This window comes from Tyto alba, unplaced genomic scaffold (assembly GCF_018691265.1).
Source record: "Tyto alba isolate M040663 unplaced genomic scaffold, T.alba_DEE_v4.0 Super-Scaffold_38, whole genome shotgun sequence".
Classification (NCBI taxonomy): domain Eukaryota; kingdom Metazoa; phylum Chordata; class Aves; order Strigiformes; family Tytonidae; genus Tyto; species Tyto alba.
The window spans coordinates 9885714-9912853 of record NW_024881313.1 but is presented as its reverse complement, the minus strand read 5'-3'; the positions used below and the strand labels follow the sequence as shown (position 1 = coordinate 9912853).

General features: G+C 39.8%; 1 protein-coding gene across 1 annotated transcript in view; it reads right to left on the bottom strand.

Moving 5' to 3' along the window:
* AGMO (alkylglycerol monooxygenase) overlaps positions 1–21925 on the bottom strand; it is a 195403-nt gene extending 173478 nt beyond the window's left edge. Inside the window, exons 1-3 of the mRNA XM_032991450.2 lie at positions 21772–21925; positions 14983–15113; positions 1485–1636 (exon numbers count right to left, since the gene is read on the bottom strand). Of these exons, the coding sequence (XP_032847341.2) occupies positions 1485–1636; positions 14983–15113; positions 21772–21900 (412 nt within the window). The 5' untranslated portion in view covers positions 21901–21925. The remainder of the gene's footprint in view (positions 1–1484; positions 1637–14982; positions 15114–21771) is intronic.
* Positions 21926–27140: the final 5215 nt, after the last annotated feature.

The window sequence follows — 27140 nt, the reverse complement described above, 5'->3', positions numbered from 1 at the left end:
ATTTTACCACTGACTCCAGTAAAAGCACAGGGAGGCTAGTGATTTTCTAACACTTGAAGGCAATTATTTTTGTTTTAAAATGCAGGAATAGCCTCCCACTCTGGTCCAGATCTCAGCCTGAGGCTGTAGCCCTGCCAGCACTGTTAATGTCATTGTTTGGGAAGCGTTATTCCCAGTCTCGCGTACACCCACGCAGGGCTCCCAGCTCCTGGCCGCGATGTCCCCCCCGCCGCATTGTTCCAGCTCCCCCCTGCTTCCTCGCCTCCCACCCTGTCCCCCCACCATTGTTGTCCCCCTGCACCCACCCTGCATTGTTCTCACGCCCGCCTGCCATCCCCACCTGGGAGGGACCCTTCCTCTCTCCCACTCCCCGCAGCAGCTCAGGCTCCTTTCTTACCTACTTCCATATAGTCCGCTGACCTATTGGCATCAAAACATTTTCCCTTTCTGAGAGCTCATTACATAAACTATCATTACTAGATCTCACAGTTTTGTGAGCTGTGGGCACTGTGCCTTGAGAAGCCCAGTCTGAAGTCTGTTAAACAACCACAAGATTCTTATTTCACTGCTACGGACTTTAGATCAGGCCCCAAATTAGGGCTGATAGAAAGTGTTATTGTATTTTCAGATAGGACATAAAATGTTAGAGCAAAGATATGTTGTCACTATATAATAGAAATACGTAAGGAGACAGACACATAGGGATTGATATTGTTACATCTCCGTAATATCTACGTACATAAATAACTGTCATGATTTATATGGGCTCCACTGTTACAATAAATAAAAGTTAAATCCTTCTAAACTGCTTTTTGTCTTTCATGTATAAAAGCGAATAGGGTTAAAAATGTACTTTTTAAAAAAACAAGGCAAGACTCACATTTATGTAGCCAAGTATTAATTGCAGACAGGATTTTTAAAATACCTTATACTTTCATGTATATCTACATCCATATAGATAGACAGATAGGGTATAGAAACATTTTTATTCATTTCCCAATTAAACAATGATTGAATATTTAAAAATATTTTCAAAAACACACAGAAAGAGATCAAGTTAGCCAGCTGTCCTGTCATTATTTTGGCCACCTTGCTTTTTACTGCTCTTCATTTTGTACATCCACAAGGTTCTTCTAAATCAGTTATCCATACTATGCTGTATTTTTCATATAGGCATATAGGGATACTAATCCTAAATTTTTATGTACTTACTTCCTATTTTTTTCTATGATACTTCACTTTTGCTATGGTACTGCTTTCAAAATGATACTCCCTCTTTGCACAAAATCACATTTATTATACAGAGTATGATGCAGAAACTGTTTTCTATGCTCAAATAAAAGTGAGTTTTTGCTAATCCTTGGAAGAGCAGCTATATACACTTAGAGTAGATTAAGTACAGAAACAAAAACAAGTACCTCATTTAATTGTAAATAATTAATACATTTTGTATTTTAATACATGAAAACCTCATTAACTCTTACCATGGCTTATGCGATGAAAGCAGTAGTATGCAAAGTCCACTCCCAGAAGCGTCAAATACCACGTCCATGGTGAGTCCCAGGGCAGTTCAAGGAGTCTATAGTTATTCCATACGTAGATATAACTAATTAAATCAACACTTCTGAATAGAACACTGAAATAGAGACCCAAAGAGTTTTATCAATAATTTTGTTAACTTTAGTTACAGAACCTTTTTACTACATATTTACCATTTATCAGATGGGAGCCTTTTTGTAACATATAAAACCAGTCTCCAAGTTCTGCAACCTCTGTCAAGTAACACTACTGTTGACTTCAATGGAACCTTTGCTTATGGTCTATGAGATTTTTAAAACCCTCACCCTCCTACCACCTCTGTTGTGACATTAGGCATGCTCAAAGACTGAAGCACTCCTATGCTCTGCAGGTGCTATAGTGTTCCTGTTTTCCCAAATCTGGAAGAAACCCAGCCTTGCCAAACTTGTAAGTCAGAAGTGACTGAAGTATAACAGAAATTATGCTCAAACACTGATGTATGACATTAAATTACCTTGCCTATTTCCATTGTAAGGAGGGACATGGTAGATGACAGGACTTTGGGGAGTAGTGAGATATTCGAACTGCCCAGCATATCACTTCACTTTAAAAGAGAATAAATGCAGCAGGAGGAGAAAAAGCCCAGTGCCTTGAAAAGAAGGGAAAGGGCAATTCATAGAGCAAAATGGCAGGACTGCCAGAAAGGGGGAGAAAAAGTAATGAATATGCAAAGGCAGGAAAGCCACCAGACATCAGCTTTTATTGCTGCCAAGTTCCTGGACTACAGGGAGTGAGCAACTCTTCCTGACCTAAACCAGGTCAGTGCTGAGACCAGGAGAAGAAGAAAGAAAGTAGCTCTGGGGTGGGTAGGCCAGATCCAGTGATAACTCCACAGCTGTTTAGGTGAATAAAAATCTGGGTTGCCACAGTCACACCCTCCCCTCAGTGCCCCACCACCTGTCTCATTTTACTGATTTGGAAGCTGAGCTGCCTCCAAACTGGTAAACTGGGTTTTACTGGGTGAACTTTTGGACAGATGGGGAAGCGTTAGCCCCAGCAGGAGAGAGATGAGAGGCTGTGGGCACTGGGGTGGCCCAGGTGACAACTGGCTTAGATAGCTGTGAAATGGTGCCTCAGATGCAGATTGATGTATGTTTAAACTGGCATTTTTGTAGAAGAGAGTAGTCTACAGCATGAGTTGTAGAAGCTTCCTCACACCCCCTTCTGCTACCCTCCTTTGCTGTGTTGCTGAAAATTCTTGTGGGACTGGTGAACTGAGGCAGCCTCTGAAAAGCAGCAAGCAGAATGTCGGGAAAAGATATTAATTGTAGGAAAGTCACACATATCTTTTTTTATATGTCAGTGGATTAAATGCACCTCAGTTTAGGGCCTACAAGTCAGAAATAAGATTATCATTAGCACCATTATCTACACACAGTAGTGCAATTAGTTCTCAGATGTTCTGCTGCTGGTATATTTGGAGGGGAGAGGCATGGGGGAAGTATCAGCAGAACAACAACTTTGTGCAAAGTTGTGCAAGATTTTAGAAATCTATAAATCATATTCGTGGTTGAAGAAAGACTAAGGGATCCAAATGCAGGGAACTTCAAATAGAGATTGCAACTGGCATACCTGCAAGACACTACTTGAATAGAGGTGGTAACAGATTGCACATAGGTGTCACAGCCTTGCAAAACCTCAGCTGAAAGACTGTCACAGACCAACATCTCTCAGTTTAGTCTCACCTGGAACTTCACCTTACATTGAAATGAGCTAAAAGAGTCTCCATATATCCCTCTGTCCACGTCTGCTCATTCTTGTCTCAGTGACGCTTCTCAGTGGTACTTCTTCCCAAACTCTGCCTTTTTTTTTTTCCTTTTTTTCTGCTAGGTTATTTTTTACATATTTTACAGTATGGCCCCCAAAATACTTGAATCTGCAAAACTAAAAAAGGTCATATTATACTCCTTCTCCTCTAAAACCTTGTTTCATACACCTGGAAAACATCCCTGAAAACAGTCTGGCCATGCCCTGTTCTTTGGGATAGCTGCACGGAAACATGAGGGAACCTCAGCAAACATGGCTGTTTCAGCTTGCTACAACTGAACTTTGTGGTTGCCTCTGTATTTTTGTAGTGACATCCATTCAGAGCTTTTATACTTCTGGCATCAGCACCTCTTCCCATAACAGTGTTTTGAATAAGGCTAGATGGACACATGTTGAGCTTCTGTGATGCTAGTTTCTCTATTAACAAGGAACAAAGTCAGCTGAAAATCCCAAGCTCCAAATACTAGCCTGCAAGCAGATAGTATGACATCCACCACTTTATCCCAAAAAGCTGAAGCATTACAAGGAGTTGTTGCTTGGGAAGAAGAGAACTAGTACCTTTTCCAGAGCTAGCTGCCACATTGTACCTGCAACTCATTCCTACCTTTACTACAATCATCCGTTTTCCTCTCGGACAAAAACAAAACACAACAAACCCACGAAGTTTAATTTCAGCAACTGGCAGATGAAGAATTTCTCTTGACTAGCAATGACAGGTGTATCCACCACTTCAAAACCAACTTAGCTATGCCCAGAAGTTGGACCATACACACCTGGAACATGTTTAATTTTCATAAGAGCTGTGTTCTATAAATATTTTTAAAGAAGATTATATGTGTCCAACCAGATTTTTGCAATTCATCTCATGAGGCATCTGTAAAGTTCAGTATAAATTCTCAACCCCTTTCACAACAGGTTAGAAGGGAGCTGATATTATTCAAACACAAAGAAATGGGCATTTCTTAACATCTTTTCAATGACCAGGAAATTTAAAACACCTCTTGCAACATAGAGTATCAGTTATTATTAGGTACTGTTTTCTTACTTTATTCTTTCACTTTTATTAACATATAATGCCTTTGCAGTACATCCAAAGATATGTGAACTGGTACATTTCCTCCATTTTTGATCAGCTTTCAGTATTTCACTCTTGAGTCTTTTTTTTTTTTTTTCCACAGGCTGAGGCCAAAGTGTAAAACTTGAGCTAACCCTGCAACACATTTTTTATATAAGTAATTTGCTGTACATTCTTTCCTTCATGCTTGAATCACAACTCTACAGCATATAACACTAGCTGATTACTGTAATTAATTTAGAGTAATCCATCATATCACTATGCAATGCTGGAGAAAGAAGAGTTGCTTAGCTAAGTATTTTTTAAAAATTTACAGTGTGATGAATGGGAAAGTCCAGAGCTTGCATTCAATTATGACTCTGAAAGTTCACTTGGAGTTTTAAAGGTTTATATTGCCCCTTTTTTCTCTCCCTCAAGTTCCATTTTCACTTCTTGAAAATACTGAAGAGAACTTAAGAAAATGTTTGCTCATTTAAATATTAGGTTTTAACCATAAATATGACAGAAACAGATAGGTAAGACTTTTTTCATCTAGTTCAATCCTCTGTATAAGGAGTAATAAATCCTAGAACAGACAGACTGTACAGAAAACCTTATTATATACATTGAATAGATTTATATTCCTGGATTTTTAACATTTCTACTGAAAATTTTCTTACTATGTGCAAAGCACACACTTAAGCAACTATTCTGACTTTGAGAGAGAGCTCTCATCTCCTTGTTTCTGAGGTTCATACATACTCTACTCAAAGGTGATAAATACTTGTTTTAATAAACCATTTTCCCCCCCTCTCCTTCCACTGGGTCAGATTATCACTTCCTCTAATTAAAAAAGTCCAAGAAGGAAATTCTGGGAGATGAACTCTCCATGTGGAAATGAAGATCTACTTATGCAAGATCCCTACGGGATAATGAAGGAGGGAAAAGGTGGAGGAAATTCAATTGGAAAAAAAAAAAGCAGCTTCCCACTTCAAAGAATACAATGTCCCATTTTGCTTCCTTCAACTCACAGACCAGTTTTAGAGCCTGAAAGCAAAGTTTTAGGAAGCCTCTTTCATGATGCCCAGGACAGTCACCAGAAGGGAAAAGGGTCAGAGACAGTAGCTGCCATGTCTCTTCCAAGCATGCAGGAAGATATGTGTATCGAAGGTGAAGACCCCAAGGAAACTGCCTCAGCTCTCGCCGCTACTGCAGTCATCACCGCACGTCACACTGGGAACCGACCTGGGGCCCCTGGGCTAAAAACACAGCTCTACAGCTGGACCTACAAAAGCTTGGCTCTCAACAACTCTAGCAGGCTTGCATCCTTGGGAGGTCAGACACAGAGAGAAACATGTTAAGACACCCTGGTCACAAGGTTATATTATCATTAAAAATAGTGAGATATTACTAATACAGTTTCCCTGGGTTAAATAATTCAGTTTTCCTAGCCTGATTCAAACGACATGAATGTAAAGTTTCAAAGTGCTGAACAAAGGCAGTTTCTCCTCAATAATTTGAAATTATTCAGACCATATATGTAACAGCAGGATACATGAATAATTAAATGTTCTGTAAGCCTTTGTTTCAGAGTGGAAAGCATAAGGATTTCCACTTCCAAGGATACTCATAGAGCTTTCTTTTCCACATGAAAAACTGGCTCGAGTCACAATTGAAATAAACATTTTGATAACATGATTTCAGTAAAGAGGAGAAGGGGGGAGGAGGTAGAGGAGCCTTGAGAAAAGGTCCATTTGCAAAACAAAGCAAACCTCCTGCAACTGAAATCCCCTTTTATTTCCTGTACAGGTGCCAGGTCTTGAACAGACACCCAATTTATTACCTTGTCAGCTGACTTATTAGGGTTGACACAAATCGAGCTGAAATATGCCTGACATACTGCAGTCAATGCTTTTTTCACGCTTTAGCACAAAGCCAAACTTTCCACAAGGTGGAGGGAAAGGGAGAGGGAGCTGTGGGAGTTCTATTCCCTGTTTTCTATCATCAAGATGAATATGATCCTCTCCCATTCTTAATATGCAAAACCAGTCATGAAATAACCCAAGGCTAAAAAATAATTCACCAAAATGATACAGCTGGGAAATGATTATCAGGCTCTGCAAAGCCCTTGATTACAGGAAATAGCACCTACATTTTGAGAAAATGTTCCCACCAGACACAAAAGCTGAATCAAAGCCTCTCCTCTTCCTCAGTATGGCTTTCTTCTCTAGCATTTTAGCCTAAACAATATAAGTCCCCAGTTTTCCTCAAGGAGGAAAAAACCCCTAGAAAATGCAAAATGAAGTAAAATGGAGGTGATTTGGTATCCCTACTAGCTGTATTGTATGCGGTATTGCATAATGTTTTGTCAGATAGAGTTGACCTTTTCTTCGCCAAACCTATTCCTGTTCTACTTCATTTTTTATCCTCTGGGAGACTAATATTAATTTATAGTAGTAGGTGGAATAAAACATGAAACAACAGGCTCTGGAAGGAAAAGAACAGAAATCAGTGTTACACTTTTTTTTATTAAGTCCAAGTCCTATCAATATAATTCAAGTAACTTGTTTATCTTTGCTCTTCCATACATAAATAAGCAATCAATTAAAAATCCAGCACGATTCAAATATTTCCATGAGAAGTTCCACTGCCTTTAGTGATATAATCCACAGTAGTAACACATTTTGACCGAAGTTTATGCAAGGTCTTCTGGTAAATTTAATTATATGTGATCATTAAAAGATCACAAAACCTAGCTCAAAAACATCAGTATAGCTGAGCTTCTGGCACTGTAGCTCACTCATCTTCCTTTATGAGAATGAAAGTTGTATTTCTTTAGACCTATTTATACCTGCCCAGAACACTGGGCAGTAAATTCTATCCCAGTAAATTCAGGACACACAATACTGGGAGATTCTAGAATGTTGTCTTCTGTGAGCCAATGGACCTGACATTTCAATAGTTGTTTATGTAAAAATATATGTAACAACAATGCTTACTTAGTACCTTTTTCCAACAGAGGATCTGATTTTGATCTCTCCTACTTGGTTGTTCCACTAAAGTCAGCAAATTTGCATTACAGTTTAAATTAAATTAAGAACAAGCCTATAATTGTAAGTAACAATGATAGAGAAAAGGGTATTCTATTCAACTCAGATTAGTTCTTCTGAATTTATCTAGAACAAAAATAACAAAGGTAACATGACTGTTCCTATGGTCTGTAAAAATATAGTGAAATAACTTCAGTGAGACATCAAAGCACATCAAATGATGAAATGAGGAAAAATATTTACATGAGAATTTCTATTGAACTGCTTTGGTCATACTTCTGCACTTTTAAAATGATAGTTTGTTACTGTGTGTGATATACACGGTACTGAAAGTCTGTTATTTTCAGATCTGTAACACTGATTTACAGATTCAGTTAGAGACATTTTCCCCCAACTTCCATAACTTCTTGGTGTTGACCCAGGAAACTAAGTTGGCCAGCTCTAAAAATGCTACCCCTGTGCTCCACCTAGTGGAATCCCATTTTAAACTTAATGCATCTTTTAGCAGAGAAGCACTTCAGTGAGAAGGGTGCTCTACACAGAAGCAGTTCCTAAAGAGTTCTTTCAAAATGTGTGCAAACTGACACAATTTATCTTAAAAAAAAAAAAAAAAAAAAAAAAAGGAATAAAAATCTACACATTTAATGTGTTTGAGAAATTGGTATATTTTGCAAGCTACAGAGACTACTAAACTTAATTAATAACATATTTTTAATAAGGGTAAACTCAGTTCACAGTCTGTACTTTCACAAAAGAGCACAAGTATATTTGAGAACAAACACTGACAGCTTGTCTTTGTTTCTAAATACATGGCAGGTGCAAAGCTGGGCTATGAGATTCGGGAATGGGCGATCACTGAGCCATTTACTGGCCTCACTGTATAGAAGGCAATGATACAATACTAAGGTTGTAGACAAATATGCATTCTGCAAACAGCTGTGTCTGTGTAAGAGGTTACAACCTAAAAAGAGTAATTGGCTCCCTGACAGGCTTGTGTGAAATACAGCAATCTCTAGAACATATGGTAGGTAGGGACTACCAGTTGTTTCAGTCAATTAGTTCGAGAACATCCTGACTCTTCCAAGTGTCTCTCCCAGATTCTTCTTTTTAATGTTTAGTAGCTCATATGTCACTTCATTAGAAATTCCAGAGTTTTAAACTCTGGCTCAGAGCCTTCCTTAGACATCACCAAAAAGTAGCACTCCATACATGCCAGGCTGTCTAGAGCAGCTCATTGATACTCCTGTGCTCTGCCAGCAGCTCTGCCCACATGGGTGCTCTCCAGCCTGCTTCAAAGTGAACCAGGTTAACAAAACTCTACACTATAAACCACTGAAGGCAATGCTGCTGATATGCCTGGGAAGGACTCACCACCGAGAGAAGTACGGACCAGAACAGGGGATTGGGGAGGTGGTGATGAGCACCTGACAGCAGGCAGGAAGCACTAGCATCTTTACTAGGCACAGCTGGGCTTGGACTTGCCTGAGGACACAGCAAGATTTACACCAAATTTATAACACTGTGTTAAACTGATGCAATGAGAAGATAGTAACTTGTGTGGATTCATTATCCTAACTTTTACTGATTTAGTTCTGCTCATTTCATCAGTGACAAAACAGATAAAAAAAAAAAAAAAAAACAAAACAAAACACTAATTAGACCAAACAAAGCTTGTTCATGTAGACAGTCACTGCTATAAGCTTAGCTGAACTGATTTAGAAAAGCCCCTTCCAGAGTCAGGTTTGCCTGATGAAAATGCTACCAGCTCCTTCTGCACAGCACTACCCCCTTACTGAAACTGTTTATCCTACTCTGACTGCCTTACCTACAGAAGATTAGCGAGTTATTTCAAAACAGGTTCCTCTGACAGAGCTGTGAGGGCTGTGACCTTTGACAAAATGTGGGAACAATTAGTGGCATATATGGGACAGTGCAGCCAGGAGGGTGCTCTTATGAAATATGTAACTACTTGGAGAGTGGGAGGAGTGGAGAGGTGAGTAGAGTCTGTCTCTTCAGGTTTGTTACCTACTGAAATTCTATTTTTTGGAAACATTTATTGACAGGTCTGGTCTCAAACTGCCATAGCTAGCTGCTGTAGGCATGGTCATGACTGCATGCTCAGCAGTGCCTGAGCCTAGAGCCTCACAGCTCTTGGCTGCCATACTCCCACCCACTTGCCTGTCTCTGTGCCTTAAGCAAATACCTTTTTGTTCCCACAGTGAACTGGAATAACTCCACACTGGATTAGATCAGCATCTGAACCAACACAAGAGAAATGGAGGACTACATAAATGAGTACAGGAAGGACAGAAGTGCAGTAGCCAGGAGTTAGGTTGGTTTAGGGGCATGGCATGGCATGGCAGCTTTACTAGCCATTTAACCAGGTTAAGTGATTACCTTTCCAGTCTGGCCCCATCTGCTCATCACTGCCCTAAGCATAGTGGTAACCAGTCCTCAGACCTGCCAGCATAATTGCATGCATAGCTGCTCCCTGACCTGGCTCTGTCAAAATGAATGCAGCTGAGCTTAAACACCTCTTTTATAGTTCTTGGGGGGCTTTTGTTTCTGCTTTTAGCTGGATCACTTTGTCAGGACCAGGTTAGGGAGCAATTAAATGTGCAGTTATGTTGGCAGATCTGAGGGGGCAGCTGGATCAGAAGCAACACATCTGACCATGCTCTAAATAAACATCTGTCCGAAGCCTTAGTCAAACATATGTGGAGACAAAAAAAAATGTACCTAATAAGTCTTGAAGTGAAAATGTAATTTATGAGAAACCGCATGTATCAAATTTTCTTCTAAGAGATGCAATCATTAATTTATGATTATAATTTTCTATAGTCAAACATAAAGTATCTAGTAGATACTTCAGGACATACTTTAAATGGGTAAACCCATGCAGGCAAGTATTTTGTGTTCTGTCAGGACACTGCCAGCTCCACAGGGTTGTGAACTGTTTGCATCAACTTGAACTGAATGTATTCTTGTCAAGTCTGCATATTGCTACTATTAAGAATTGTAAACTTCTGGCTTCAGATTGCAGTTTTACGTATGTTTTAAAGCAGATAACTCAGTATTGCTACAAAAAAGAATTGAGTATTTCTTGTCCTGCAACCCGGACTGCTTTTCTTCCAAGCCCATTTCTTCTGCTAGAACAAGATTTTGCACAGCTGCAGTAAGAATTGATGCAGGTTAATATGATGGGGGGGTGCTGGACCTGCTTCCTGGGCCACTTCACCACAGGGCAACACAAATGCTGGTGCTGGCAAAAGGGGAGAGAAGGTGGGAGAGGCAGGAACGAGGAACCAGAAGTATAAGTCAGTCAAAGGCGCTTCATTTGGCATAAGTGCTGATCTAAAATGTACATGAAACTGCCTCTTCAAGCTAACTTCCACAAAAAGATTATTTAAAATCTAGATGACATACAAAACTGATTACGCTGGTCTACAGCAGAAATGATTTGTACTCTTTTGATTCAATTATTGCTAATGTGCAGATATCTTAAGATGCATAATAGCATGAACCGATCAAAAAGCATTTTCTCATTCCTTTCTGATGTTCAACAATGTTTCAGAGAACTCTAATCTCATCTGTTTCAGAAACTGAAGTAAATAATGTATGCAAATGGTAATGTTCTCACTGCAGACCTGACTGACAAAACTCTGTGTTAGCCACACACACACACACACACTGTATGACTGTGTTGCAGAGTTGACCACTAAAAACTGGCAATTGAGCATGACCATAAAGACCGGAGACTTTCCCAACTAGTTTGAAAATGTACCTACCTCAGGTATCCCCCAAACACTTTTTGATTTGATTTATGTTCTGCTGCTTTAAAAGAAGAAATGGGCCAATATGAAATAATATACATACTTGTATAGTGGATATTTATACCCAAAATAAACTTTCTCTTGGGAGAATATTTTTAAAGCAGCATTTCAAGTCTCCTGGCAATGGTTAGTTAGAAGAGTTATTTATTTATTTAGAATAAAAGTTCTCAGAAATTTTTTAACCAACAACATTTAGGATGCTGGGAGTGAGCCTAGTAATTCAAGTCTCTCCCTCTCCCTCAAATTACTTTTCATTCCATATAATATTTAGTATTCATACATGCAGAGGAATGCATAGTATGCATTAAGGCAGAGAAAATTATATTTAAGAAATGTATGAGCTATTTTACAAGAGGTGATATGTATGCACACAAAGCAATTCAACTTACTACATGCTGTTGAGTCTAATAAGCCTAAAAACAAAACACATTGCCTTGTCTGATTAGACTTTTCCTCTTACACCTACACATTTAATATCTGGCATACGAATATCAACAATTTATGATTTGCATTTTCTCCAACAATGAAGTAAGAAACACTGAATAAATACTGTTTTCCCTCAAGATATGTAATACTCCTGTTATACAGGCTGTGAAATGGAAAAACATACTTAGAGGCTGAATATGGTCTGTGACTCCTAATTTTTTCATTAAATGTAAAGACCTCTTTGCAATGATGCATCTGAAGCTTCATTCTAACTAATAGACTGAAGCCCACCATTTTAGATTCAACCACAGATTTTTTTAAGGAAGTGGCAAACCATTGCTGCTAGTTGAGAAAATGAAAATTAGTCCCTGGGAGAGGATACAATCAATGGTGTGTTAATCTAACCTTCAGCTGTTAATGATTTGCACTACTATTTCCCCTGATGCTGTGGGTTCTGCTGAAATATTGTTTTAGCAGTTTCTGTCAGCTTTCTCTACCTTTTTTCTGCCTGAAAGGAAAAGACTGAAGTGAAAATCTTAGCAAAAGATTTTGCATGTACTTCCTCCCCCCCCCCCTTTTTTTTTCTGACCCAGTTCTTTCACACCATGGAAGCAGAAGATGGAAGGGTAAGCTGCTCTGTTTTTTTAGTTCAAGCCTGTTTAACCAGTCTATTATTCACAACTCCTCCTACTTACAAAAGAGGTGTTACACTAAGCAGTCACCATTAGAACTATGATATTAACATGCAATTAAATAATTTAGGAAGTCTGTATTTTGCCTGCTTCTTTCACATTCAGCCAGAAAGTAAAAAGCTTTACAGAACTTTTTTTTTGGAAAGAACTGCTGAGAAGCGTCTTGTATTTCTAGCTGTGAGAGCCACACAAGTGACCTGGAAGAGACTTCTTGTGCTGGTGTGGCAGTCAATAAGTGTACCTATCATGAAGATTTGTCTGATCCTGCAAAGTTTGTGTCATCAAGGGTCATCTGGTTCACTCAGTTGAAACAACCTTGCAAAATAATTCTTATCCAAGAGCAAACTGCATAGCCTGCAAGCCAAATTCTGCAGCAAAGTACTGAGTGCCAAAATAATAAAAGTACTCAGTACCTTGCACAGCTGCGTTCCACACACACAACACTAGTTTTCTTAGCAAGCATTTCGTCCAGCAGTAAGTGCATCTGAAGCATTTTAGTGTTCTTAAAATAAAGCCAAAAGGCCTCACAAAGTCATTCAAACTTGCCTTACATATATCTCAGTCCCCTTGTTTAACTTAATCAGTCCTGAATATTTCAGATTTAAAAAATAAGTATTTAGCATCATAAACCAGTGAACTATATGACTGTCTAGAAAATTTGGGTTAATATTAGCTGCATGCAAGCTAGAATAAGCCTTTATCAGGGTTGTGTGTAGGTGCACACAAGTCTAATGTATGAGTAAATATTTAGTTTCTTACAGCTTAAAATATAATGAAAAATTTAAAGTTTCTCCTTCAAGATCATGCTCACACATCATATTAGGAGCAACAAAATGGTTTGAATATAGGTTGTACACTACCTGCAAAAGTAGAGTCACAAAATTATCAAATAACTTAAACACTAATTTATGTTTGAATACCTCTCACGCTGAAAGTTCATGCTTCTTATCTGCAGATATATTAAGAGTTCAGAAGAGTGTCTCTAAGTGACATTATTTATCTACCAAACTCCTTAAAAGGCTTCATCCATGATATTTACTACTGATAACTAACACGATCCATCACAAGTTGTCTTTGTACATAAGGCACAGGCATAGAACTTGTCAAAATTTGTCTTAATTAGAAAGTTGGGTTTTTTTTAAAAAAAATCAAGTACATGTCAAGTGTTCAATAGATTACAAAATGGGTGATTTACACATTTCAGAAAATGGGTGCTACCTGCCAGAAGGGATAATTTTTGTTGCTGTGCTCTTTTAAGGTATTTTATCAATAACCTGGATCAAAAGAGATTTCTAGCAAAATTTGCAATGACAAAAAACAGGGATCTTTAAGTACCAATGACAACATTTAATTGATTCAAACTATTTCAGTATGACCAAATGTACTGTCCATGTATTTCTCTGTGGCCAAATATAAGAACATATTGCCTATGAACGAGGAACGTAAGCCACAGAATCTAAAAAAATATTTGGGGATGAAGGATGGCTCAGAGGACCTGGGATATACAGAGGGAGGAACATCGAGTAGAAATAGAGAACAAATGACTTCATTATTTGGCAGTGATGTAGTAATTTCTGAAATATGGAGTGCACTTGAGACATCAACACTAAGAAGGCTGAAGAACTGCAGAGGATTCAGAAAAAAAGACTGCGGGAATAATTGAAAGACTTGAAAAATACACCACATAGTCTAATTCAAAGAATAAAAACTTTTCTTCATGTAATGAACAGATTATATACAATTTGGTGGTAATCTGTAAATTCATACATGGGGAATAGAAATGTAATCTCATTCTACCAGAAAAGATGTAATAAAATCTATCATCTGGAGGCTCATATCATGCAAAGGCAGATCTAAAACATGATATTCCTTAGATGCAATTAGAGTTCCTGAAAAACACTAAAAGCAATTTATATAAAGAATTTGCTAGATTCCCTGTTACTTGATATTTAGTAATCCACAGTGGATACTTCTTTAAAACACAACTCTGTTCACTCTGAACTAATTCAGGTAAATCTTATGGCCTTTAGATTGGAGAATAGATTAGATGATAATGTTTGCAACAATTCTCTCAGGCATTAAAATCCACTGAAGTCAAACATAAGATTATGACTGCGTTCAAAAAACTTTGGATCACATGCTTATTCACAATTCTGTCAATCTGGTTATATGCATACAATTTAATTTTTAAAGGCTAATAAAAATAATGAACTTATTTTGGTTTGTTGGGTTTGCTTTGTTTTCTTCCTTCTGAAGTTAATGAAAGAAAACTCATATTTTAACATACAGTCAAATATAAGATAGGGTCAAGTCAGCTGAAGTCCCAGAGTCAGCAAAAGGTGACATCCAAGATCAAATATAAATGAATATAATTGGAGCTGGAAAATATCCTGCAAGTATCACATTTAACCTTACATATTAGAAAGACATTTACACACTTTATGAAACTTCATTTTAGCAAAGTAAAATCCAGATGCCTCGTTTAATCATTTTTGGTTAGCAGTAACAACTTCAGTATATAATTCTCTTTTCTTACTTCTTAGTGATTAAAAATCTAGAGCTAATATAACATGTATACTTACTCTGGCAGTCGAGACAGGATACCTAAAGAAAGAGAACTTATGCCATCATTGATCCGACCTGACAGCTTACGCTTCTGAACCCAGCTGACAGCAAACTCCAGGCCAATAAAAGCAATGAAGAATGGAATACTCTGAAAAATAATTTGAAGAAAATAAATCACTACACAAATAGAACTAGATCCACCTTTCCTGAGAGCCATTTATGCAGTTGGATACTTCTTGGTTTGGCTGGCACCTTACTAGCTACTACTATGATAAAGCTCCACACGGACCTTACAAACCAGAACCACCAAGGCTACTATTTAATACACAACACCAGCATAAATCCAGTGCACTAACCTCCTCCCATATTATTTTCTTTTGTATCTTCTGCACATAAATTGTTAAAAGTCATCAAAACACAAAAGTCTTTCAAATCTCATATTTCTAATATTCAAGTAAATCACTGAGAGGAGCAACGTTTGTGGACTCCTCTAAACAAAGGTAAAACATAATCTGCTTTTGATTTGATATGTGTTTTTTTTAATGTGTTCACCCACTGAATTTGGCATCCAACGATATTATCTGAAAGACACAGTAAAGTGAATTTCTTTCTACTTGGCATTTCTGTTGCCATACATTTTGCTGCAGATAGCAACGGCTCTTCTGTATGCGTTTTCAGAGAACCCATTAACTAGGCAGCCCATTCTGATTTGGGCCATACAACACATTCTCTTTCCAGAGGAAGTCGCACTGATACAATGTTCCCTTTTTTCTTTTGGGTTGTACTAACTGTAAAATAATTTTCTGCCTTTCTGAAGAAAAGTATAATGATGAGTGAGACTAAAACATTTCTCACTCACAACACTGCTTCAGTCTAGGATTTAATTCACACTCTCCATCTTGCATCCCAGATCAACTTGCAAGTCGAAAACGCACAACAGCAGCACCCAGTAGAGAAAGGTATGGCTGTGGCTAGTAATGTTATTATGGCACCACAAGCAGTGGAGAAAGATTGTTACAGCTGTTCTCAAATTTTCATCAGCACAGGCAAGAAAAAAGCCTTGAATAACAGTAATTGGCAGAGCATATACTTTTTTACTCACACTGGAGTCCTAACAGTCCTTGCACTTCACAGGTGGAAAGAATGACAAGGCAGTGGCAGCGTATCAGCCACTGTCACCAAAATCTAGAAGGCACATTGGCAAGGAAAATAGGAGGCAGCTATTTTACTTGCATCAAGTCTATGTGCATGTGAATGTTCTTTCAACTGCCTCCCTCGCTCTGTAGAAAACTTTTAGGTGACCTTGAAGACATTCAGACAACTACTTCTTCTTGGTATTAAGGCATAAAATTCCCACCGTGTTTTGCAGGGCGAGAGAAATGCAAGACCGGTGAGACTTTCCGCACCATTAGGGGAGGCATCACACTGCCCGACTCGCCCTGTTTGTCGTCTGCTGCCCCCTTCAAGTGACCTGCGTTTGCACATACAGATCCACACACTGAAACCCCCCAAACTGCACTGCTGTAGAAGAGAGGCTGCCCCTGCCTATACAACATTTTAATGGAATAAGCATGTTGCCTCTGCAAATGCCACTGCATTTTGGAGGGTGCTCATTTTTGTTGGCAAGTGAGATATGATCCGGGAATTCCTACCAGGCTGGGACACTGAAGAGCCTAAGATGGATATAGACCAGATTGCTCAGTCAAAGAAGAATTGGATGATTCAAACCATGCAAGGAGCAAGAGATTTATAGCGTCTAGGAAATGTGAAAGTTCATAAACTTCAGCAGCTCAGGGTTAGGTTACAATAACAGATGAACAGAGATTAATATCAACATGGCACTTTTTAATTTAGATGCCTAGCTTGCTCTTTAACAGCATTTTAGGTATCTAAAAGCCTGTTTGGGATATGCACTAACTGATGATATAAAACACTTTGAAATCAAAGGAAGACCTATGGATAAAGCCTAAAGAACACCCAAGAAAACCAATGTGGTAGATCTTTGGATATTTGAAATCAATAATAAAGAGAGAAATAAAAACCAAACACCACAACCTTCCATTTGAAATCACTGAAACGTTCTAGGAAAATATAAATACTTGTTTTGCTCCAGCTGCTTCATTTCTGAGTAGACAAGACTTTTAATGTACTTTTCTTAATTGATGTAATTAAGGAACAGATTCCTAACTTACCAAACAAAGCTTGATGACCACAGCTGTAACATTCTACCAGAGATAAAAAGGGTCTTATTAAGAAGAACTAACAAATGCTTGACCATAATATTAGGAGCCAGGTCTAACAGAGACTACAGGCAGTTTGAAGTTATGGGACACCAGAAGCTGCACAGCAAATTGAATGGGCTCAGAACAGAAAAAGTGGGATGTTTCATTCATGAAATGAAAATAGTGAACAGGAAATATATGATGCCTGCATTATATGTGGTGATTCACTTTACCTAGAAACCTCTGAAATGGTTAAAATACTTGACTTTATACTAATACAACTTCTCTCCCACTGACTTCATTAAATATTTTCTTCCCACTGTGAAGCTGAGAGACAGCCAAGCATTTGACAGCACTTTTTGACTCACAAATAGGGAGTGTCATAGCAAGGAGGATAGAGAAACATTCAGAGAGACTTAACATTCTGCCCATCAAGGAGCGTGTGAAAGGTAAGATTTATAGCATACCTCTTAGTATCTAAGAAATTACTACCTCTCTCCCACACATCCACATTAAGCTTTGTCCAAAGCAGATCGAAGGGATCAAACTATATCAAAACTAGTATGTATTATTTATGTGATCATAACACCTAACAGCTATTGTCATGGAGTATGATCTTACCATGTTAGATGCTGTACAAACAGAAGGAAAAGGTTCTTGTTGTCCCAAATAGCCTACAGTCTAAGGATGAGATGTAAGACACCAGAAGGATAATGCAAATACTTCAGAAAAAAATGAGACAGTCAGTAAGACAGACAATAGTCTCACTAGCCTAACCATTATTTTTTTTTCCTTTTTTGTTTAAGTTAGAATGACAATGAGGACATTTAAGGAACCTGTTGAGGATAGATAGGTAGCTCTGCAAGAGTTTTCACGGATTGCCCCTACAAACAAAATGGCACAAAATTAAGAAATAGCCATTGTTGGCATCACATGTCAGAAACAGAAGCTGGATCCCTACTGATATCTTCTTGTCTATACATGTTTTACTCTCTCTCCGTTTCCAGTTTCTTTCTCTTCACCCATCACCAGAAATATTTAATGGAGATTTGTATTAGCTTGTGGTTTACTTGAATAACTGATCCATACCTTGAAAGCTCTGAGCACTGAGTAAGAGGAATTCCTTTCTAAGTAACCAACTCTTACAGAATGCAAAGGACCGTTTAAAATTAGTTTCTGCTTAAACAGTTGCAAAAAATAATATTCTCAGTTGAAACTCAGCATAAATTCATGGTTTTATTGCAAGACTTGAAACAGTTTGTTTTCTTAAAGTCCCAGGTCCTTATAGCACAAGAATCTCAACTTTCATGTAAAACTAAATGTGAAGGTTCTGTGCCTTATTATTTAGAAGCAAAGCCTAAAATGTAAATTGAGTATAAATGCGAACCTAATCTTCAGGCTCCCAAAAACAGAGTAAATAGAAAAGAAAAACAGTGATTATTAAATTTAAAGCTTTCATTTTGGGGCTCTTGGCGGAAGGAACAATGTGCTCTCTTCCTGAATCTGACTCATGAAAGTCTTTACTGAGCACAAGCAGTAATTTCAGAACATAGCAAGGAGCAAAGTAAAGTTGTTGTTGTTCATGAAAACTACAGTCAGCAAGGAAAAAGCAGCACTCCATCTGCCCATCTGTAGATTATGAGAGAATCGAAAAAACAGAGCATGCAGAGCATAATCTTATATCCATAGCAAAGAAGATGCTCATGAAAGGACAGGGGAAGCATGAGTATACATTGTGAGAGTCAGGACATTCTGCCCTAGAGAAAGAAAATTGACTTATACTTGCCCTTCTCTTCCTAAAAATAAGGGGAAATCAAGGGCTTCAAGTTCTACATGACAAAAGCTCACATAAAAATAAGTTCTATGATTATGGTCTAGGATTTGGACCCCTTTTCCCAGAATTCTGGAGATCAGTTGGAAGGCTGATTTTTCCCAGGGCCCTGCTGCAGAGCTTTGCTACTGGTCACTAGTAGCTGATCAGCTCATGTTTTTAATATGACTTGAGGCCTTCACACACAGTTCTGATAAAATACAGAGCACGATACAGGGACCGCGAGCTGTCCTGCCTCTGAAATGGAAGTAATATAACAATAGCCAGAAAGTACACCACACAAGTTAACCCACGTTATTCAGTTCTCAAAATCAGAACTGCTTTACCCACTGCTATCATTTGCTGCCCAGGTGTATTGGCACAGCTGACTAGCTCACAGGAGCTACTCCTATGAAGTACCTATATTTGGGAAATCACCAAAGTGCTCAATTTTGCAGATCACTCAAAACATGAATATTTGAGTGAATTAGGAGGTTCTGTCACATGCCTGATGTTGGAAGGTGCATATCCTCACAGCTGTAACCATGTGATCTAACGTACTAGAAATACCCTCATGCATCTGATACATGAGAGATCACAGATCTGAGATCTAAATCCTACTTCCATACGATGCCTCAGAAAAAACAAAAAAAAAAAAAACCAAACAAGCATAAAAAAAAACTCTTTAGGAGACGCTAATGTAATCAGTAGTTTGCTTCACACCTGCATAATTGTTACTGTCTTTTAGAATTAATTATTGGAGCAGAGGCCCTCATTTATTACCAGCTCCACACTAGAAATTTTTTTGTTCCGTGTTGGGCTGAGCTCAGACATCCACTTCTGTATTTGTACCAGCTCAAGGGGTTACCACTCTGAGCCCCTCTTTAATGGCTCATCAGGTCACTATTAGACCTAGCCCTCCTGCATCCAATGGATCTGCTATTCTTGCTGTTGTTCACTCAACAGCCCAAGAAAAGCTGCCAGAGCAGTAGGTCAAATAAAAAACAGTGAAAAGCAGATGGAGAGGGACTGTAGATAGTTACCTTCTGCCCACAAACACGTGGCCAGAAGAAGAGGTGTGAACACTGCCTAAGCTCAGACCAGAGCCATTAAGACAATTACACTACTAAAAGTCTTTTACACACCCACCTAACCAAGCATCAAAAGATCTGTTCTGGCAACAAATGCACTGAGGGGGGGGGGGGGGGGGGGGATTCTAGTACAACTAACCTCCAAGATAGCAATTATAGGAAAGTAGAACCATAATGGGAAACCTTTTTTTACTGTAGTTTTTTTGCGAGGTATATATTCACTTACAAACTTATCACAGTGGTGCTTTACAACAGCAGAAGCCTGCAGGCACTTTTACAGTCCAAAGAAGCATTAAGAATCCTTCCTCAAACTTTTACAGCTGTGCACCCAGTAAATGAGATTCCAGGTTTGGCCAAGGTCTGAGCTGAATATTGCACAGGTCTGCACAGGAGAAGAAAGCCCAGGGATGTTAAGGAATGCTGTTGGCAAGAAAGTAAATGATACTGGGTTGGAAATGGAGAAACAGTAAAAGGGACTGAGATATGCAACAGATAAAGCTGGAGACACCAGATGACTAGGCAAGCTCTAGACAGTCTTCCTCGATCGTGACACTGTAGCTTAGTTGCAAAATGCCTCTGAGGAAAGCAGTCCATCGACCAGACACTGCATTCACAGGCTGGGTTTGCAGCATCTGTCTGTTTACCCTATCCAAAAGGGCAATGTTTGCTGATAACAGCGAGGGCCTGCTGCGTACTACAATTCCCAGAAAGCTGCTGACGGAGCTGCACTGCTCTGCGCAACCCACGACACCCCTATTGCAGCCCAATAGCTGCTGCACAGCAGTCCAAGCCTTATCTGGCAAAGGAGCTAGTCAGAAATCCCAGGATCCAGTCAGATATACCAGGACCGATATAAACAGTGTGGATCTTCAGTGAAGCTGGACTGAATTTACTTTGACATGGGCAAAATAATGTTTATCTGCTGTCTCCATGAAAAGCTCACATCGATTCCAGGTTCAGCAGGAGCCGGGTGCCAAGATACGTGCAATGGGTAGTACAGAAGGGAGCAAAGGTACCTTCATGAAGTGGCTAAGCTGGCAGGGCGGGAGGGGAGGGAGGGAGGGATATGCTGCTGCTGCCTGCTGACAAGGGAGTTCTCACCCCTGACCTCTGTACTATTGCCACGGAGCTTTAGAAGACAGCACTGTCCCAACCCAAATATTTGTTCTCAATTCTCTTAAACAATCTTTATTTTTTGTTTTAAATAGAAATTCTTATTTTTCTTTCTTTGACTGAGCTTGTAGCACTCACCTCAAAGGCAGAAGGAGGCCTGACTTTTCGCTTGCTTTAAGGACCACAACAGCCGAACACAGTATCGTGTTTTCCGGCTTAATCAGTTCAGTTTGCTGCCACTATAATCCAGCAGCACCGACAAACTGAACAACGTTAGCATCAGCCCTCAGGTATCTGAGATGCTTCTCTAAAAACTTCAGCTCCTGATATCAGGAGAAAGCATCTGAGCCTTCATTTAAACTACATTAAAATAGAGTGCACGGTTACACGGGCAGTTTACGCAAGCACCTTGCAGACAGAGAGCCCGGGAGCAAAAGCGGTCAGAGAAAGACGAGGTATTTCATCTTAAATTAGGTGCCCTTTGGCGGGCATTGTCCCCTAGGGCCCCCCGCGGCTGTCGGAGGCGGGCGGGGAAGGCCGCTGCGGGGGAGGGATGGGGACGGGACTCACCTTCTCCACGTAGTCGGGCACCTCCTCCACCGCGCGGAAGGAGCTCTCGCCGGGCGGCAGCGCGTAGAAGAGAGCGCGGAGCTGCTGCCCCGGCGCGGCCGCCCGCGGGCCGCCCGCCTCACTGCCCATCGCCCGCCCGCAGGTGCGCCAACGCCGCGCGCCGCCCGCTCCCGCGCAGCGCGCGCCGCCCTCAGCGCAACGCCCGCGCCCCCCGGACTTTTAACTCGGCCCCGCGGCCTTAGTTCGCTTCCCCTTGGCACTGGGGGGCCTGGAGGCTGGCTCGGGGAAAGCCTCGGATTTCTGATTTTCTCGTCTCCTCAGCTTTTTTTTTGTTTTTTGTTTTTTGTTTGTTTGTTCGTTTGTTTGGTTTGGTTTGGTTGTTTTTTTTTTTTTTTTTTTTCTCTGTCGTCACGTGCATGGCCCACATGTGAGAGCAAGAAGGCCCTCACACACACGCGTCGCATGGCCCTTCTCACCTTCAAAAAATCTCTAAACGGCACAGCTCAAGCTCTCCCTTTTCCCTTTTAGGCAGGCATCCACACACACAGAATACTGGTCAGGTTTTGAATTCTGCATAAAAAGCAGAATTTTAGTAAATTAAAACATGAAGGGTTTTGAGAAACAAGGCGAGGTGGGCTTGTTAGCCCCTTTGTTTGGTTGTATGGGTCCAACATTCTTCCCATTAAAAGTTTTTCGTTTTTAAACTTTCAGAGGGGCCTATCGTGGCTTATTTCTATATAGCTCCAATTAGCATGACTATACTGAGGGTAACCTCTAAAGCCAGCTAGTATGCTTTCATTTACAAAGGAATGAAAACTAGGGAAATACAAAGGAACAGTGAAAACATGTATGCTAGATCCCTGTAAAAATGGGAATAAGGACAGGCTTTGTACATTCAGGCCTCCAGTCTGAAGCTTGGGAGCACGCAATCCCCTGTCAAATGTTTGTCAATCATACTTGATATGTTTGGCGTTAGTACAAATAATAAGCTTTGTGATAGAATAGATTAGCCAGAAATAACAATGTCCCAACAACTCCTTCATCTCAAACGTTCAGTTCCACGTACGGTCTTTGCAGAAGAAATGGCATGTAAATCCTACTGTAGAGGATTTTGCCACAATTTAAATCCTGCCAGTCATTAAAAAAAAAACTTTCTACATTGAATCAACCCTTAGTTTTGGAAAGGAACTATGACAGGTAATTTCAGCTGAAATTTCTGTTTAGAACATACGTAGAAATTGACATTGAAATAATTGAAGTAATGCACATTTGTGATGTTTGTATTAAATATGTTGCCATTTAAACACCGGCGAGGAGGGGTAGATTTAAACAGTGTTCTGGAGTTCAAATAATGCAACAATAGGGCATGAATGTCAGAAAATTACTGGAAGTACCAATAAAAATATCTTACTTAAAGCTGAACAAAGTACAAGTATTTTAAAATGGCATTAATGGTCAAATAGATTTGGTTGCTCTCTTAATATGCATAGTTTACACTCGTATTATGATATAAGGGAAAATTAATAAAGTTATTAAAATGCTTTAAAATTACATCCTAGTTTCTCAACTTCAACGTTGATTTACAGTAATCTGAGGTTTTTATAGAACTCCAGTTACTAACTTCTAAAATCTGAATTCATCTAAGTGAAAATTCCAAATTTACTCAGAATCACACAAATCAACAGCATTCTGACTAGATCTTCATTGCAAGCAATGACATATGGTAGAAAATGTTTGCTTTTTCATTTAGATTAGCCTAACTATTTCTACGGCCTTATTCTCACTTTCCAGCTCCTTCAACACCCCTAACCTCAGCCACACCATCCCAGCAGGCCACCCTGAGCCCTTCATTGCCCTGGTGCTGGTGTTCATCTTGCTCCACTATCAGCTTGCAGAGTTAAAATGACCAAAACTTAATCCCACAGAAAAAAAATGTTATCAATGGATAGTATCTGGAGACCACTATGGGGTGAGAAAAACGATTAGCAGGGCAAGGGAGCCCATGGCCACAGAAAGTGAGATACATTTTAGGTTCAAGGGAAACACTACCTCATATCACACCATTCTGGGAAAGAAGAGAATCCATCATTTATTTGGGACTCCATTCTTGCTTAAAAATTACTATTTTGGACCCCCATTTCAGTGTAAATTATCACCCAAGTATCACCATACTGAAATGCTTGTTTTCGAAACTAAAGGAAAGAATTTGAACCTGATCATACTTTGCAGCAAAAACAGATGGGTTGTGTTTTCCAGCTTCTGTGTCCAAGGAAAAATAGATGATAATACTACAATAGCTATACCTCTGGTAAGGAGAAGAACAATTTAAAATCCTATCTGGAACATCTATGAGTTTTAGACAGGCTTCAGTAATCTGGCTCTACAAACGTAGCTACTGTTGTCTATTTAAGCCTTGAAATTTAGCATACAGTTTCCAGTGCTTGCTCTTTTCTTTGTTAAGAAAGGAATAGAAAATAAAACATCCAGGAACATTGCTTTAGTGGAAGCTGTAACCCTCTACCAGAAGATACTCCCTCCATTCAGTGACCTTGCAGAATTTTTTTTACAAGTTGATTTTTTTTTATTAATTTATTTTCTGCAGAGTTAAATAACCCACTTTTTTTTTTTTTTTTTACAACAAAAAATTTGAAAAGTAGATATTTCCCATCCTATGTTGCCATCAGAAATGCAGAAGGATGTTCTGTCTGGAGACTGGGATTCTGCTGTTGACCAGTACATCGTTCCAGTAACTAAGGCAACAAAAGCCTCTGTTCTACTTAGAGGAAATTGGGGAGCTGGCCTAACATGATCTGTAGGTGGATCATATTTTGTTTTCTCTAAAGAACTCCATCCCACCCACTTCATGAACAGAGAACGCCCAGACGCTTCCTGTTTGGGTCTCTCTGAGCACTAATTCAGCACTAAATAATAAACTCATAAAGGGAATTAGGGCAGGTTGAAATTGGGATGGGCTATATAGTCTGCCTTGGCAATCATTCACAGCAAACTGAATCATGTCCAGAACCAAGCTGGGCTTAGTATGCTTTGTTTGTGTAGTAGTATCTCTGAATATAGAAACACTTTAAATGAATGCATTGTGATGAGCAGATGTCAGCATTTTTTGTATCACTACTCCAGGTATTCAGCACCTATATTCACGTTTGGCAATGGATGTCATTAGGGGAGCACGAAAGGCATGAGTGTTATTATAAAACTGGTGTTATGAAATATTTTTAACGTTGTCTTTGCCAGTGCTAAACCCTACATCATAGAATACCTTTTAAAATTTTTTTTCAAAGTTTTTTTCAAGTGTTTATTCATATTATATAAACTATATGTATTAATACAGAATTCTTAACAGCATAATACTGACTCCAGAAACCTGAAGACAGAGATGTTCTGCATATTAATCAATGTATTGTGGATTGACCTGGGGAATCATTTGCACCTTAGACTTTGGTCCCCTATTTAGCTGAGCCAGATGATGACTTTCTGCTGGAAAATGGGTGGGCAGCATTTCTCTCTCACTCCTGACTACTAACAGGCTTTCTCCACCGTTTACCTTGCCCTGGCACAGAGACTGACAGGATTCCCCCATGAGCTGATTTACCTCAAACTCACATAGCAAGAAATTAAGCCAGAAAATAAATAGTTTTACATTTTTCTACTACTCTAGTGATCTAAGTGGCTCGTGACATGGTCCAGAGAGTGCAGGAGTTGGCATGAAAGCCCAGGAGAAAGATGGTAGGGCCACATAGCTACAGTCCAGAGATGGGAGAATGAAGTGGAAACAGGACTTCGTTTCAGCAGCAGCAAGTTATTAGATGAACTGAACAGCTTGTGGAGTCACTGCCTCCTGTGCCTTTGCCAAAAATATGGCTTCAGCAGGCTATCATACCTCAGCATGCAACTACATCCAAACAGCCGACGCTTCCTTTACATCAGCACTTCAGTAACTGCCTTTTTCAAAGTTACCCTTATTTTTTGGAAGGCCAGCCTGTAGCAGGATGGAAGTTTTTTCTTTTATTTGCCTATTCACATAATTATATATCTCACATACTGCATTTTAAGGATGAGCTTTGGCTGGACAAGAAGACTCCCTGGTATTCCATGTTCTAGCTGCCACACATGGACAGGGTCATGGGCATCTTCTGGAAGGAGAGGAAGATGGTGCTCTCCATGGGATCCATTGGGCTTCAAGGAAGCCAGGAGGGGAATGTTCAAGAGGTAGGTTTAGCAGATGAAAGATGTAGCATGAGATGAAGAGGCAAGGATCTGATCAGAAAGAGGACAACGGTGGCTCAGATCTGCAGGAGCGAGGTTCTCCTGGAGACCAGAGAAGCTTTGCAGAGGTTGAGCTGAGATTGCAAGCTGAGACATACAGGGTCTGAAAGTAATGGCTCACCGTCACAATGAGCAGCAGGGAAACTGGCATTCATGCTCTGTATTTTTATTACTCATCAAACAGCGAAACCTCAATTTTCTGTATTTGAGAAGTTACTGTGGTTTAGTTTCTGCTCTAATAAAGTCAGAGATAAAAAGCCCTTTTGGTGTGGTAGCTATGCTGACTGCAAGGAAGACGGGCAGGGAGGTTCATCCTGAAGCTCTGACTGATTTTGGGGAGCCAGTCATAAGCAGAAAGCCCTCTAATGTGTTTGCGTGTTAGCCTTCTTGAACAGTGCTGTAATGGCAGGAGGTCCCCAAGAGAGCCTAAGGAGTGGTTTCAGTCCTCCTGCACTTCCAGCTGCCTGTTGTGCACTCTTGGCGCTTTCCTTGTGCAAGCCCTGGTGGTCATTAGACACTGATCTGAGCCATTTTAACATGCTCCATCAGCAGAAAAAATAGCGCAACAAAACAAAATGCTAAAACTGGCTTGAATTGTTCTGGACTGAATTCAAGATAGACATTCACAACAGAAAGGGCAATCAGGATGACATGGTAGTCCGGACTCTGCCCAGCTGAGAAAAGCTTGGGAATTTCAGAACATCAGACTTATCTTGGTATCTTATGCCTAAGCTCTGTAGGAAGATTTGTCAATAAACAGGCATATGGTCCAACTAAATAAATGATTGTTCATCCTCTGTCTGCGTGCGTCATTGCCTGAGCTGTTCAGCTGCCCATGGGTGGGCTCCTAGGCTGCCCCATCTATTGGATGTTCAGCTACCAGCCTGCCTAAGAGGTGAACTCTTAATTAGGTCAGTTATTGGCACTCCCTGAAGTTGGCCTCTTGGGCTGCTTATCTCTGCACAACCTGAAACAGCTCCAAGAAACTTCTTTTAAGCAGTGAGTAGCTCCACACCAGCCGACTGGCTCATGCCCGGTTCTGCTGCAGACAGCACAGCTGCCTGGTGAGTCAGGAGGCAGTCATC